Genomic DNA, 15,226 nt, shown 5'->3' with positions numbered 1-15,226 from the left:
CTTGGCATTTGGAGGAACTGTGAGTTAAGAAGTTTCCTTTATCAAGAGTGTTATAGAAAGACTCCTCAGCAACACCAAGGAAAATGAGAAATATTTTCCTTTAGGCTGGAGATGGAAGTAATAATCTAAATAGAGTTTTTTTTCTTATTAAAAATAGTCCCCTGGGCTGGGATTGTGGCTCAGCTGTAGAGCGCTTGCCTAGCATGGGTGGGACCTGGGTTCGAGACTCAGCACCACATAAAAATAAAGGCATTGTGTTGTGTCCATCTACACCTAAAAAATAAATAAAATTTCTTTAAAAAAAAATAGACCCCCCCCCACAACAGGGATCTACTAACTAGGGCTCTGAATTAACTTTAAAATATTTAACTAGGTTTTTAACATAGCAAAGGGACTTAAGGAAATAATTTTAAACTATATTTATGGTAAAGCAGTATATGCTTACGTAAAAAAAAAAATTTAAACAGAAACATGAAGGTACAGAAGAATGTAAGGTGAAAATAAAGTCTCCCTTGTCCTTTACTCCCCATTCTCATCCCCCTTCCAACAATCTGTTTCTTGTGTATCACTCTAGAAGAGTTCTTTGCTTGTCTAGGAACATATATTACCTTTCAAACCAGGTAAAAATACTATCATATTTTATATATAATATATACTCTTCTGTAATTTCCTTTTTATACTTAGTAGTTTATCTTGGACATTTTTGCAAGTCAATGCATAAATATATGCCTTATTCCCTTTTCAACAGCTGCATCGTATTTCATCATTTGTATGTACTATGAAGTCCTGAGATTGATTTATCCAATTGATAATAATTGCGTGTATGTGGTTTTCCAGTGGCCAATCAAGTACACAAAAAAACCTGCCATATTTGTAAAAATATTATGGATAATTTCCACAAGTGGATCATTGGTAGTAATGATGAGAGACTCCAATCTTACTTTCACTCCTAGTTCTAAGACCTGCTGGCTGTTGGTAACGTGTTACCATGTGGTGACTGCTGGCTCAATGTGCATATCCCTGAAGGGTAATTAATACAAATTCCATCATTTGGTTGGGTTGCCTACTCATAGTTGGTGAGCTATGAAGTAGAACCATAGCATGATATATGCTAATTATCATGCCTCCTTTGCTGTGAAATATGTCCCTTGTCCTGATGTGTGAACCCCCATGCCAGTAAAGAAAGCTTTTGCTAAACCCTGGGATTATGGTACGAGCAGGAAAGACACAACCCATCTCTAAAGTTAGTATCAATTCCATTAAAGAAAAACTGCTATCTCATCCACATTGTGGCTGGTTTCCTTAAAGAAGAGCATATGTCAGGGTCTCAGTTTGAGATTGTTGATTTTGGGGGAGGGGAATTGTTTTCTCTCCCTCCCCCCCCTTCCTTTTCTTCTTCTTCTTATCCACCCCCCCACCCTCTCTCTTGGTACTGGGAGTGATCAGGGGCACTTTACCTCCGAGCTGTATCCCCAGTTCTTTTTCTTTTCTTTTTTTAATTATTGAATTATTAATCAATTTATTTATTATTTGTTCTTTTTAGTTGTACATGACAATAGAATGTATTTTGACATATCATACATACATGGAATATAACTCCCCATTCTTGTGGTTGTACATGATGTGGATGTCTGATTCATTCTACTGTCTTTCCCATTCCCATCCTTTCTCCCTTCCTCCCATACTCCCCTGTTCATTGCAGTGAACTTAAACTCCTCCCTCCCTACTCCCTATTGTGAGTCAGCATCCACATATTAGAGAGAACATTCAGCCTTTGGTTGTTCTGGATTTCACTTAGCATGTGTTTTAGTCAGCTTTTTTGGCCACTGCTGTGACTAAAGGACCTGACCAGCACAACTGTAGAGGGCTCACAGTTTCAGAGGTCTCAATCCATAGATAGCCAGTTCCATTCTTCAGGGCTCAAGGTGAGAAAGGAACAACATGGCAGAAGAATGTGGCAGAGGGAAGTGGCTTACATGGTGATCAGGACGCAGAGAGAGTCCACTCTTCAGATACAAATATATACCCCAAACCACGCTCCAATTCCCACCTCCTCCAGCCACACCCTACCGCTTCAGTTACGACTCAGTTAATCCCTATCAGGGGATTAATGACTCTTACAACCAAATCATTTCTCCTCTGAACCTTCTTGCATTGTCTCACTCACATCCAAACCATAACAGCATAATAGCCTCCAGTTCCATCCATTTACCGGCAAATGCCATAATTTTATTTTTCTTTATGGCTAATATTCCTTTATGTATATGTATCACCCCAGTTATTTTTTGTTGAGACAGGCTCTCACCAAGTTGCTGAAGCTGGCCTTTAACTTGCCATCCTCCTGCCTCAGCCTCCCACGCCTCTGAGATTATCAGCCTGCACCACCACGACCAGCTCTTCTTGAGTTTTTGCCACTAGTATGTCGAGTACTCAGCAGCAGCCATGGCTGGATCTACCTTGTAAAGAGACTGCCAGCATTGTTGCCTCATGATTTGGTGCTCATTCTACTAAGGTACCATGGCATGCCAGGAGCTGGACACCTCCAGTATGACCTAACACACTGAGTTATGGGTTCTGAGTAGTAGGGAAGCTTTGACCTTCTGCAAAGTTCTCTCTTACTCTGGGTTCTAAAGAAATGTTAGCAGCCTTCTAAATCACTTGACAAATTACAGCAGTATTCCTAAGGGCTATTTATACTGCCTCCAAAATCCAAAAAAAGATCCACCAAGAGCAATCCCTCTTTTTTAATGGTAGGGGATCCAAGGTGCAACAATTGCCAATTTAAAGAGGTTATCTCATGTGACTCGTTTTGTTTACAAGCAGAGAACTGAAAAATTGTGCTCTATATGTATAGTATGAATTGAAATACATTCTTCTGTCATGTATAACAAGGTAGAATAAATAAATTAGTTAATAAATTTTTAAAAAGAGGTTGTCTCAGTATGCCCCAGGCCATTAGGTCCCTAGAACATCACCCCTACACCATTCCCTGGAGGATTTTTTCCCACTCTCTAGCACATATCTATCTTCATTGGATAATCAGAGCACTTGCCATTTCTGCTCACCATAAATCAATTACCAGAAGCTCCAATTACCATGGTGTCATCAATATAATGGAGCAGGATGATATTCTGTGGAATATCAAGAAATCAGCATTCCTGTGGACCATACAGACAGCAAGAAAGTTAACCTTGAGCAAGAGAGTAAATATGAACCAGTCTATTCCATGAGAAAAATGGACTTTTTCCATCCTATTTGATGACTGGATTTGGAAAGAACACATTCACTAGATCAACATTCGCATGTTGAATGTCAGAAATTATGCGTATGTATTCCAGGAAAGATACCACATCTGGCCCAACTGAAAGATACCACTTCTTGCTGAAACTGAAACTATGAATTGCTTGAGTTTATAGTAGTCTGCCAGGTGAATTGTGTGAAGATGTGATAGGGACTACCACCTCTGTGTCCTAATGGTGATATTAATTTCTCTTGGAACATGGTTTTGCTTCTGTTTTGACTAGGGTTGTATTGAAGGAGGGGAAGAATTTTCAGAGGCTTCTATTTGGACCTTTCTGTCATATTGACTCTTACTCATGGGACCAATGTGAGGGTTTGCCAACTGCTAAGTGACTGTGTCTCAATTTTGAACTTGAAAGTGGAGGAAATAATCTCAAGGGTGGATCTATAGACCTATAAGGTCCAATCTCAGACAGTACTCTATCAGGCAGCCACAACAGCATTTTGGGGTCCCCAGTTATCAGTGTCAGCTCAGATCTTGTAGCCATATCCCTTCCTGCAGCTTACTCTGGTAAGTGGTCACAGATCACTTTGGAAAGTATTTAAAGAATACTTGTGGTATTGCAGGATTTTTCCTTAAGGTGATGCTGGTTATAAACTAACTTAGATCTCAAAACTGGGTGAAGAACTGCACCATTCTAGAAGTTGACATCAACCTTCTACTTGCCATCTCCGGATTTCTTTTGGAAATACATGTCAAGTAACACACTAGCCCCCTGCCCTTCTATATCACTTATAAGAACTTCACAGTAAGGTCCTATTTGTGCATCAGCACAGATTTCTGTGAAATAAGATAGTCTGGCCTTCCTTCTCATTATGGTCATATGTGTACCTTGCCACTCTCAGAACCTGGTCTCTGCCACCCTGGAATCATATTATTCCCATTGGAACCAGTGAGCCTAGTTTCATGGTAGTATCTCCAGCCTGTCTACCCATCCCACAGAGGAAAATCACCAAGGAACTTCTCACAGTTGCTAGTGCCTCTTCCTATTCCCTATTGCTTTCATGGAGAGAGTAGCCTTTGGGCCTTCCAAGGAAACATAATCAAGTGTGGGCTGCTATAGCCCTACATGGTCATCCACTATCACATTTCCACTTCTTAAGTTCCTAGGCTCCTACCTCAAAACTCTGCCAATGCAGTTTCAGCATGTCCACTTTACCTACTGAAAGCCTAACCTTCAAGAGCTATGCCAGCAACACATTTAAGACTGTCATCATAAAAAGACAGTCATATCAAGAATGAAGTCCCAAGATACAGGACAGTGCTTCTTTATCAGTGAATTTCCCCCTCTCCAGCCTTTGTGTCTATGATCCAACACCTGCAAGATTTCTACTGGTACATATGAGCCAGGTCTTGTAATTTTGAGTAAATTTATTTCCTGAGGCTCTTGTTTACTACCTCATTTCAGTTAAAGGTCTATGGGCCCTGGGAGGAAGTGGAATCAAATCTCAGGAGGACAAGCATCCTCCTCCTCAAATGAGGACTTTTCATGTCTCCATGTAAGAAGCAGTGGTTCACCTATGGCAATGGGCAGAAGCTGCTTCTCTCACCCTAGAGGGTTCAGGAAAATTTGAAGGTTTAAGGTTTTCAGATTCATCTCTCCAAATGTCACTATCCCAGATCTCAGGATCCTTCTTTTTCCTGTCTACTCGTGATTGATTCAGTTCCAGAATTCCCATTCTGTAGACTTGCTAGTGGGGGTCCACTTCTGAGAATAACTGTCTCAGCCTGTGTACACTCCAGAAACTAAAAACTGAGCCAAGGGACTGTCTGTTAGTAGTATGTTCTGGGAAGTGAGACCAGAGAGCAGAAGTAGGGGACAGGAGAACAGAAAAGGAAGAGAAACCGATGAAAGAGGCTAAGAGGTCTCAGGCCCTTCCAAGTGTTTTACTGTACTGCTTTAGAAGTCCATGAGAAATACATGGGGCTATTTTATTATAATTATTGTAAAGGAGGGAAGAACACCACCATTCTCCACTCTGGGTGGAGGTTTGTGCCTGAGGGATTACTGCAAAAGTCCCTACCTAACTAAGACTTAGAGTCAAGTTCAAAAGTTTTAAAGCCTTGTGAAAAAAATATTTTACTGGAACAACTCCCACTTTCTAAACTTCAATTTCTGTCTTTTTGTTATTTACCACAGTTGTGGGAGAAGAAGAATGCTTTTGAAAGCAAAACAGGAAATTGCCATTGAGAAAATGGTCTGTTGCTTTTCCCCAAAGCACAGACACAGGATAAACATTCCCCCTCCCCTCACAAAGAACCCAGACCAGAGCCTCCTTGACACCCGAGGGACAGGAAAGACCATAGATGCAGTGATCAGTGTCAAAATGTGTGAATTCCACAAATAGATATACTTGTTCTTATTTATCTTGAAAAAAAGCAGATGTGTATTGCTTGCACATTTTTCCACTTTCAGTAGAAACATGGGTACTCTCAATATTTCACTTTTAACTCTAAGACATGATGATGTGAGTCATGTCTCATTTGGTGTTAGTGTCAGGAGCCCTGGGGACTGTGGGGAACTAGAGCACATGGGCTTCTCTGATGGAGACAGCTGCTCTCAGCCGTGGCTTATTAATGCCTGAAGACAGTAGGCCTGAAGTTGCTAGATCTCTCAAGTACCCTTGTAATGAGGATTTTAAAGTAATATTTCTTGATCATGAAGTGGACAACTAGTACAAAGTCTTCCAAATGATGCAACTAGAGAGATAAAATGGTTGACCTTAGAGGATGTAGGTCCTACGCTTATCACGACAGACAGATGTCCAGTGAAGACATAGGGATGACAGCAGAGGAGAAGAAGGGGTCCAAGAAGGATATGTGGCATTCTCAGCTCTGCAGGGGAAACCAAGTAGAGCTCAGGTTGAATTCAACCAAAACAAGTAAACAAACAAACAAAGCATTTTTTTTAATCATGTGAGAGAAAATGCCTCACATAGCAGCATAATGTGAAACATCAGTATTCAAAACACACAGAGAAAATAAAAGGGGGGCCAAGATAAAATAGCAGCAGCGAGCAGGGAAACTTTGTACAGGAGAGCAGGCCGTGCTTCTAGATTGAGCATAACTGACACGTTGTGCTAATGGCCTGGTAGGGCTCACTGAGACCTTCAAGACTGGGCCAGCACAAAACAGAAGGCTGGGAAATAAGATGAGGCCGGAGGCTTTGGTTCCACACACTCATAAATAGGAAAGTTATAATTAAAGGAGCCCTGACATCCTTGTAGTATACAGTCATTTAGTCTGTCCTGTTAAGATTACGTGTATGTATGCTGCAGAAGGCAGGTGAGCCTGTGAACAGATTATCCATCATGTCACTTGGTTCTCATCTAATTCCTTTGTGTGTCCCTGAAGAAGTTCATCCAGTTTTGAAGTAGAAACATCTAAATCCTCATGAATGCAAACATTCACATTGTTGGAGCTGTAATTGAAAGCTCTAGGGTGTGGAGTGCAAAGGGTTTTTGGACCAGAGGTGTCCTTCTGAATTCCTCCCCTGATGGCAGAGTCCAGAGAGAGAGAGAGGAGGAAGGTGGTTTGAGTTGCTCAATCTACACAGACTGGCCCCTGATGTCCCCACTGCTTAGACACGACTTCCAACAAGGTCAGAGAAGGACCCCAGGCAGAGAAGCTGACTGAGTGCCTTTCAGTCCTCTCCTCACTTGACCTTTTGGCTATGTCCATCACCACTGACCACTTCTTCCAAGGGATGCTGTGGCATCATGCCCTGCTGTCTTCTCTCTTCTCTTTGGGAACCTTCTTCCCTTTCTCCTTCTCTGCATCCTCCTCCTCCACCCCACAGCTGGGTGCTCAGGTTCTTGGAACCTTTTTCCATCTCATCCCTGCTCCATCAACAGCTTCAGTTAATAAGCACATGCTGATTCCCTGACTTATGTCTTGAGCTCAATCTCCAGCCAAGCTGATGACTCCACTTGGTATTTAGCATCCTTGCTCACTCGAAGGGCCAGAAACAGTAGTTTTCTCCCTATCAAACCTGCTCCTCCTTTCCATGATGGCATCAGCACCCCCTCATTATACGAACCTATTATTCTTTTAATATTTTATTAGTTGTTGGTGGACCCAGAATCGAACCCAGTGCCTCACACATGCTAGACAAGGACTCTACCACTGAGCCACAACCCCAGCCCCCTATGTGTCATTCCTGACATCTCTCCCTCCCTCATCCCTCATCTCCAATTCATTACCACATCCTGACTTTTCTAATAACAAAATTTATCTTAGACCAGCACTTTTTTCACCCTCTCTCCAGCCTCTGCTCTGGTCCACACCACTGTCATTGCTAATCTATCAATAGGCTCTGCACTCACCTTTGCTTGTCTATTTTTTCTTCCTCCAAGCCATTCTGTATCTTGCTATCATAAAATGCTCTTAAAAACCCAACTGGAGCTGGGCACTGTGGTGCATGCCTGTAATCCCAGCAACATGAGAGGCTGAGGCTGGAGGATCACAAGTTCAAAGCTAGTCTCAGCAACTTAGGTGAGGCCCTAAGCATCTTAACAAGATCTGTTTCAAAATAAAAAATAAAGGATTAGGAATGTGGCTCAGTGTTTAAACATCCCTGGGTTCAATCCTTGGTACCAAAACACAAAACAAAACAAACTCCAAGTGATATTGTATCATATCTTGATACATATCCTTCTAGTGGCTTCTCACTGCATTTACGATAAAGTGTAAAATTTTAGCATGGCCCACTAGACCCTACAGGACTTGCCTTCTGAACTGGCTGGCCTCAGTCCATGAGCTTCACCTGTAAGGCACACTATTTCAGTTCCTTAAATGACCTAAGTTCTCTGCTGGCTCAGAGCCAGCTCTTGTCTGGAGCTACTGCCCTCCTTGGTCTGGTTGGACTTTACTCACCCTCCCAAGACTTTCCTCAGGGTCATTTCCTCAAGGCCAGTTTTTCTGATGCAGCTGATCTCTTGTAAATGGTGGGCTTATTCATGACATTTCTTTGTTTAATGCATGAGTCCTCTGAGTTGTTTGCCAGTGTGTCTCCCCTGCCCAGAATAGTGCCTGATGCTGGGTAGATGAATATAGATATTTGTTCAGTCTATGAAAACAGCCAGGACAGTGACTGGCTTCATGAGGGCAGATCAGATATTTTTTGATCTGGAGAAGTTTTAGGACCTGGAATTCTGACAACCTAGAGAGAGCTAATAATTTTTTAAGCCTTTTTAATTTAATATTTTGAATTTCTTAAAGCAACTCATCTTTCTAAATTAAAATTATTCTAAAAGAAGGTGGAGCAAAGTTATTGGTTATTTGCAATAATATGAATGCTATCTTCCTGGAGGAAGATGGGAGAGGCAAGTTGTTTAAGAATCATATGATGCCCCACTGTGTTGCTGAAGGCCTTGCAAGTTCTCAGAAGATGCCATTTGGCAGTATACTTTACAAGCCTTAAATTGTCTATATGCTCCTGAGAGCTGGGTATGTATGGTAAAAAGATACTCCCGGCAGTGGGTAAATATGTATAATCCTTTGGGAAAGCAATTTGACTGTACTATTTAGAGCTTTAAGTTGTATTGGGGGCTCTAAATGGTGTTCAGCTAATTTTAGTTCATTCCCCATTAATGAACCATTAACTTAATGGCCAGTTCCTCAAAGAGATCTTCCCTGGACCACTCTTCATCCTAAAATCAGGTGACCTTTAGCTTGATTTTTGTAACACATTTATTATTTCTGTAATTACTAGCCCAATGTCTATCTCCCCTCCTATGTTCTAAGCTCCATAAGGGAAAGGGCAGTACTTGCTTTATTTGTCTCTATATCCTCAGGGATGGCATAGGGACTTGTGTTCATTGATCAAAATATGTTTTATACACCAGGTGCAGTGGTGCACACCTGTAATCCCAGACACTCAAGAGGCTGAGGAAAGAGGATTGCAAGTTCAAACTAGCCTCAGCAACTTAGTGAGACCCTAAGCAACTTAATGAGACCCTGTCTCAAAATAAAAAATAAAACAGGGTATATATCAATATATTTTATACATTACTGTGTATTATATAATAGTATAATTTTTATATAATACATTACAGTAATCATATAATAATATGTAATGTTATTATATGATTATTTATCATATATAATATATATTATTTACCATTATATATATTATATATGATGCATGTATGAATATGACACAATGAAACTCATTATTCTGTGTAATTAAAATATACTAATAGAAAATAATTATTTTTAAAAAATATGTAAGTAATTGTTGAATAAGATGAGTAGAGAAAAATGTCCTAAATAAAAATGGATTTAAACCAAAGGAATCAATACCAATAGTTAAACTTCATAAAGAGGCTAACATGTTCCTGAGATAGTTATTCATGGCTTATGTGTAATTGTCACTACAACCCTTGAATACCTACTTTTGCACATGTGAAACTAAGGATTATAGAGGTTAACTATCTTATTCAAAGTTAAAGTCAACCTGCTAGTAAATCGCTCATCAAAACCTCATTTATAATGGGAGTTCATAACCCACTTGAATCTAATGTATGAAATATGATATGTCAAGAGCTTTGTAATGTTTTGAACAACCAATAAAAAAATTAAAATTAAAAAAAACCCCTCATTTATATAGCTGGGAATGGTGGCACAAACCTGTAATCTATCGTCTAGGGAACCTGAGGCAGGAGGATGGTAAGCTCAAGGCCAGCCTGTGCAACTTAACAAGACCCTCTTTCAAAATAAAAAAATAAAAGGGTTGGGACATAACTTAGTGGTAGAGCATTCCTGGCTTCTATCCCCAGTACTATAAAAACAAAAATAGAAATACCCACCTCATTTATACTAGCCAAATTTTGAAAAGAAACTACATGGTATTTGAACAGAATGTTGTACATTTTTAGAATCTGAGTTGTCAAAAGGTATATAGTAGTAGCATAGCAAGATGAATATAATCAATAGTTCCTGGTCCCATCCAGAGCAATGGCTACTACTGGGATAATGCCACAGTGATACCTCTTGATGGGTCCTGAGGTCATAGATAGCTCTTCTAGTGAATACCAGCTGTGTTCGAGGATGCTGGTTAGAAAAAGTGACATCTGGAAGTGCGGGGTGTTTCTGAGAGAGGAAATGAATCCTGAAATGAAAAGATACGTGAGCCTTGCAGGAAGTGAGAGAAATTCTGTGGGTCTGGGAGGAAATTCTAAGGCATTAAACTGGAGAGGTAAACAGAGGCCAAATGGAGAGGACCTCTGGGTCTTATCCTGGGCAGCTGTGCCCTGTAGTGATCACTGCAGATCTGTATGTGGAGAATGAAGGCACTAGTTCCAGTATTCAGAGAAGGTCAGGTTGTGTTTGGGTAAGACTGATGAATTTCTACTTTTGCTTAAAAACTTGGCCAGAGATGAAAGTGAGAACTAGATATGAAACAAAACAAAACAAAAATTCAAAGATTCTCAGATTTGCAGTCTTGCCCTCAATATCATCAAAGGAGCAAACAGTGTGAAAATGAGAGGGAAGCCTAAGTATGATATTTTTCAGTCTGAAAAAAAAATCTGCTTTTTGCTAATTCTATCATAAAGCAGCTGTTTAGTCCCTTTTAACTTGGTTATTTGCTTTTGGTTTGAGACATCTAAACCAATGACATTTGTGGATTTAAGATAGAAGTCAGTTCTCTCCTATTATGTCCAGAAAATGTTTGTTCAGGCTAAAAGTTTCCAGATACAATAACATAAATTTTATAGTTTGGGATACCTTCTCTTCTAATATCCAAATGAAGCTAATGGTGTTCTCTCCAAAATTCATGTTGTATCTTAACTCCAATGCATCAGTATTAAGAGCTATGGCTTTTGGGAGGTGATTAAGGCCTGATTGTCCTATTATTGGGATTCACAACCTTAAAAAAGGGCTCAGGAATGGGGGCATATGTAGCTCAGTGTTAGAGTGTGTGTTTAGTATGTGCAAGGCCATAGTTTTAATTCTCATCACCATAAAAAATTAAAAATAAAATAAATGGGCTCAGAATTAAAGGGATTGCTCTCTTGCTGTTCTGTCTTCTACTCTGTGAAGACACAGGAACGAGGTGCCGTCTTAGAGCCACCTTTGCAAGGCATCTTGGACTTCTCAGTTTCCAGAACTATAAGAAACAAATTTCTATTCTTCATAAATTACCCAAATCTAAGATATTTTATTCCAGTACAAATAGACCAAGTCATTGACTTTAGTGTATCTAGCATATACTTGATAAAACATAAATTTCTCATCTTGAAAATACAGAGAGATTTTATAGAGAAAATAACTTTTTAGTAACTTTCTCATGGCCTATATAAACATCTTACAGCATGCAGTTCAAGAACTTTAGTTTTTCTCCTTCCACCTTTTATCTCTTATGGAGCACCTGCTTGCCTGTAATTAAGACCTCTCACTATACTTTGAATTGCAAAAAAAAAAAAAAACAACAGTTACCCAGCCCTGTTTATGACAAAAAGAATTGAAAGCAGAGTCTCAGAGACTCAGTTGCATGCCCACATTCATAGCAAAACATTATTTATAATAGTTGAAAGATAGAAGCAACCCAAATATCCATCAATCAATAGATGAATGGAAAAGAAAATGATTTCCAATGGAATAGTATTCAGCCTTAAAAGGGAAGGGCTGACATGTGCTATAACATGGTTGAGCCTTGAGGACATCATGTTAAGTGAAATAAGCTATCATAAAAAGACAAATATAGTATCATTCCACCTATATGAGATACCAAGGGTAGTCAAAATCATAGAGACAGAAGGTAGAATGTTGGCTACAAGTGGCCTGGGGAAAAGGGAGTGGGAAGTTTTTGTTGAATGGATATGCAGTTTCAGTTTTGCAAATGGAAAGTTCTGGAGGTGGACGGTGGTGATGTTTGCACAACAGTATGAATGTGTGCGTAGTATCACTGAACTGTGCATTAAAAAATGGTGAAGGTAGTAAATTTTAAGTTACATGTATTTTACCATAGTTTTTAATATTGGGAGAGTTAATATGATAAAGCAATACTTGATTGTGAAATTCTTATGGAAAATTATTTGTTGATACAATCCAAGAATATTTGAAAAAGGAGCAGCAAAGTCCCAACTGTTTAAATAATACAATAAATAAAATGGATACTCAGGATGATTAACCAAGTCAGTGAATCAAGAAGGGAATCCCTGCCAAAAGGTTGGTGTATTTTCCTGTGAAATGCTTTGTCTTCCTTAGTTCAAGTCTCTTACTTCTTCAGAAAAATGAGGTCAGTGCTGAGATGTGACATTTCTGATAGGACTCTGTACAAAGGTGCCAGAAAGTTAAGTATGAAGTTTATCTTTTGCCAAAGCCAACATCCATTCCTGCCCTGCTTTTTCGGATACACACTTGCAGGCAGTCACGTTGGATGGCTTTCTGTTTTAAAGTGTTTCATCAGCGTAGGAATCTTGATTCACTCTCACATTCACCAATCATCATGGAATGGCTGTTGTGCACAGACGCAGGGCCGGAGGTACGGTGGCATGATCTGAATAAAGAGAACACAGGTCCTGACACTGTGGTTCTTATAGTCTGCTGCATTTATCTGTTGTATCTACAGGTGTCTCGACACCAGGCAACATTAGACAATCAGCTGAACAATGATTACTAAGTAAGGGTTATGTATTAATTACTACTTAGTGATTCCTTAGTAATTGTGAGAAAGGCACCCTTCAGAGTGGCTTTGAGATTTATTGGGCACTGGGGAGATCATGGAAGATCTCCTTTGGAAGGACATTTGATACAAGGCTTGAAGACTGAGTTTGTGTTAACTTAGAATGTCCCCTACTGTCCGAGTTTACACTGTAGCATTGAGGGAAGGGGGAAGGACAATACACTATGAACAGAATAGACAAGTGATACGGAGGATGAACTTGGCAAAATACAAAGCAAGGTGCGGGGGTGGTCAGAACTGCTGGGGAAGGATTGCAATTCCCAGGCAGGTTATTGAAATACTCTTTATTGAAAGTATTTACATATAAATAAAGACTTTAGAGTAGTGGTGACCCTCCTAAGGAGGGAAGATAATAAATTAGGTTTCAGATGTGTTGATAATGGTTTAGAAATGTTTATACTATATGATATTTATGTGAGCTGTCTAATAGGTTTCTGGGTATAGAAGAATCATAAAGATTGTTGAAACTAGACAAAAGAAGTGTTATTACTTATATACAAGCTGATCATAGATATTAATAAAAATATACTACTCCCCCCAAAAAAGATCTCCTGTACCTTTTTGTTCTCTTTCGTTTTTCAGCCTCTTTTACCTCTTTGCTTTCACAAACTTTCTGGGTTATAATCATTTTTTTTTAATTTTTTATTTGTTCTTTTTAGATATACATGATAGTAGAATATATTTTGATATACTATACATACATGAAGTATAACTTACTCTAATTAGATCCCATTCTTGTGGTTGTACATGATGTAGAGATTAACTAGTGGTGTATTCATATAGGAACATAGGAAAGTTCTGTCAGGTTCATTCTACTCTCTTTCCTATTCCCAACCTCCCTCCCTTCCCTTCATTCCCCTTTGTTTAATCCACTGCTACTATAAAAATAGCCCATAAAGAGAGGTAAGATAATATTGATTATAGCCTTCTTCAATCCAAGAAATGAAACTCCTAAAGGCAAACAGCCTTTGTTGTTGGTGTTGTTATTGGATCAAAATTAGAGAAAACTGCCTTTCACAGCTCAGATTTGCCACCTTGCTTTTTGTGTTTACAGCAACTCAAGCATCCCAACCTCGTCAACCTCCTGGAGGTCTTCAGGAGGAAGCGGAGGCTTCACCTGGTGTTTGAGTATTGTGACCACACAGTTCTCCATGAGTTGGACAGATACCAAAGAGGGTGAGTGATCCATCCCTTACCAACAAAACAAAGCACAAACACACCAGAATTTGTGAAGGAAAAGCAGCAATGACTCCTTTAAGACTAGGTTAAGTCGGGCACAGTGGCATACCCCTGTAATTGCAGGGACTTGGGATGCTGAGGCAGGATGATTGTAAGTTCGAGACCAGTCTCAGCAACTTACTGAGACCTTGTCTCAAAATAAAAAATAAAAAGGGCTGGGAATGTACCTCAGTGGTAGAGTTTTCCCAGCCTGTGTGAGGCCCTGGGTTCAATTCCCAGTACCATTAAAAAAAAAAAAAAAGTGAGTCAATCAAAGAAGGCCTCATGGTGAAGGTAGTCTTGCAGTGGAAATGGGAAGAGTTTAGAGTGGTCAGTAAGGGAAAAGGATATTTCATCCTCTTCTTTTGCTTTGTTCCTGGGAGCTCAGCTTTGGCTGGAGAGAATATGAAGAGTACCTTGTAGGTCAGAGTCACAGAATGGTCCCCCAATCCCTGGGCACATACATACTTCAGGGACTAGAGGCTGAGGCTCTTCCAACAGCTCTTTCTAGCCTCGGCCAAGGACACTCTGCCCTGAGGTTGCTGGTTGTAAAGATCTTCCATGACCTCCAGGCAAATGGGATTAAAGTGTCTTATGGTTTGTTAGTGACCATGATACAGGCTTTTCATGTTCAGGAATGTTAATTTACCCAGCCAGAGACAGCCAAGAGGACAGACAGCTCCCTTCAGAAAGTAATTGATACAGAATAATTGTGTGTTCAAAGAATAAAACATTTTGTGTGTTGATATTTGCTCTTTTGACAGCTTGTAAGTGATACTGCAATAAAATTTATAGTATAGTTTTCATGGCTATTTGGGACTAGGGAGATACTACAGGGAGTTTGGTTAGTCATGTTAGGCTGAGTGGCTTGGAACACTGAGGGATCGAAAGAAATTGGGGGGGTATTTTTGGCATATAGTTTGAGCAGAAGAAAAGAACGGGTGCTTAGAGTTTTGAAAGCAGGTGTTTTTAAAGCCAACTGACTAAAATAGGTTACATATGTTTCAGGAAATAGAAGA

At 39.7% G+C, this 15,226-nt stretch overlaps 1 protein-coding gene across 4 annotated transcripts in view; it reads left to right on the top strand.

The window, feature by feature from the left end:
• The window catches only part of Cdkl1 (cyclin dependent kinase like 1), a 51,839-nt gene that overhangs the window by 10,497 nt on the left and 26,116 nt on the right, over nucleotides 1-15,226 (top strand). For all 4 annotated transcript variants that reach the window (XM_046461708.2, XM_046461710.2, XM_046461707.2 and 1 more), the window contains exon 3: nucleotides 14,044-14,165. In XM_046461708.2, coding sequence (XP_046317664.1) covers nucleotides 14,044-14,165 — 122 coding nt within the window. The remainder of the gene's footprint in view (nucleotides 1-14,043; nucleotides 14,166-15,226) is intronic.

This window comes from Marmota monax, unplaced genomic scaffold, assembly GCF_021218885.2.
Source record: "Marmota monax isolate L192 unplaced genomic scaffold, Marmota_monax_Labrador192_F-V1.1 WCK01_AAM20220418_F8-fsc00001, whole genome shotgun sequence".
In the NCBI taxonomy this organism is placed as follows: domain Eukaryota; kingdom Metazoa; phylum Chordata; class Mammalia; order Rodentia; family Sciuridae; genus Marmota; species Marmota monax.
The sequence above is the reverse complement of the archived record's forward strand: the minus strand, read 5'-3'. Positions and strand labels throughout refer to the sequence as shown.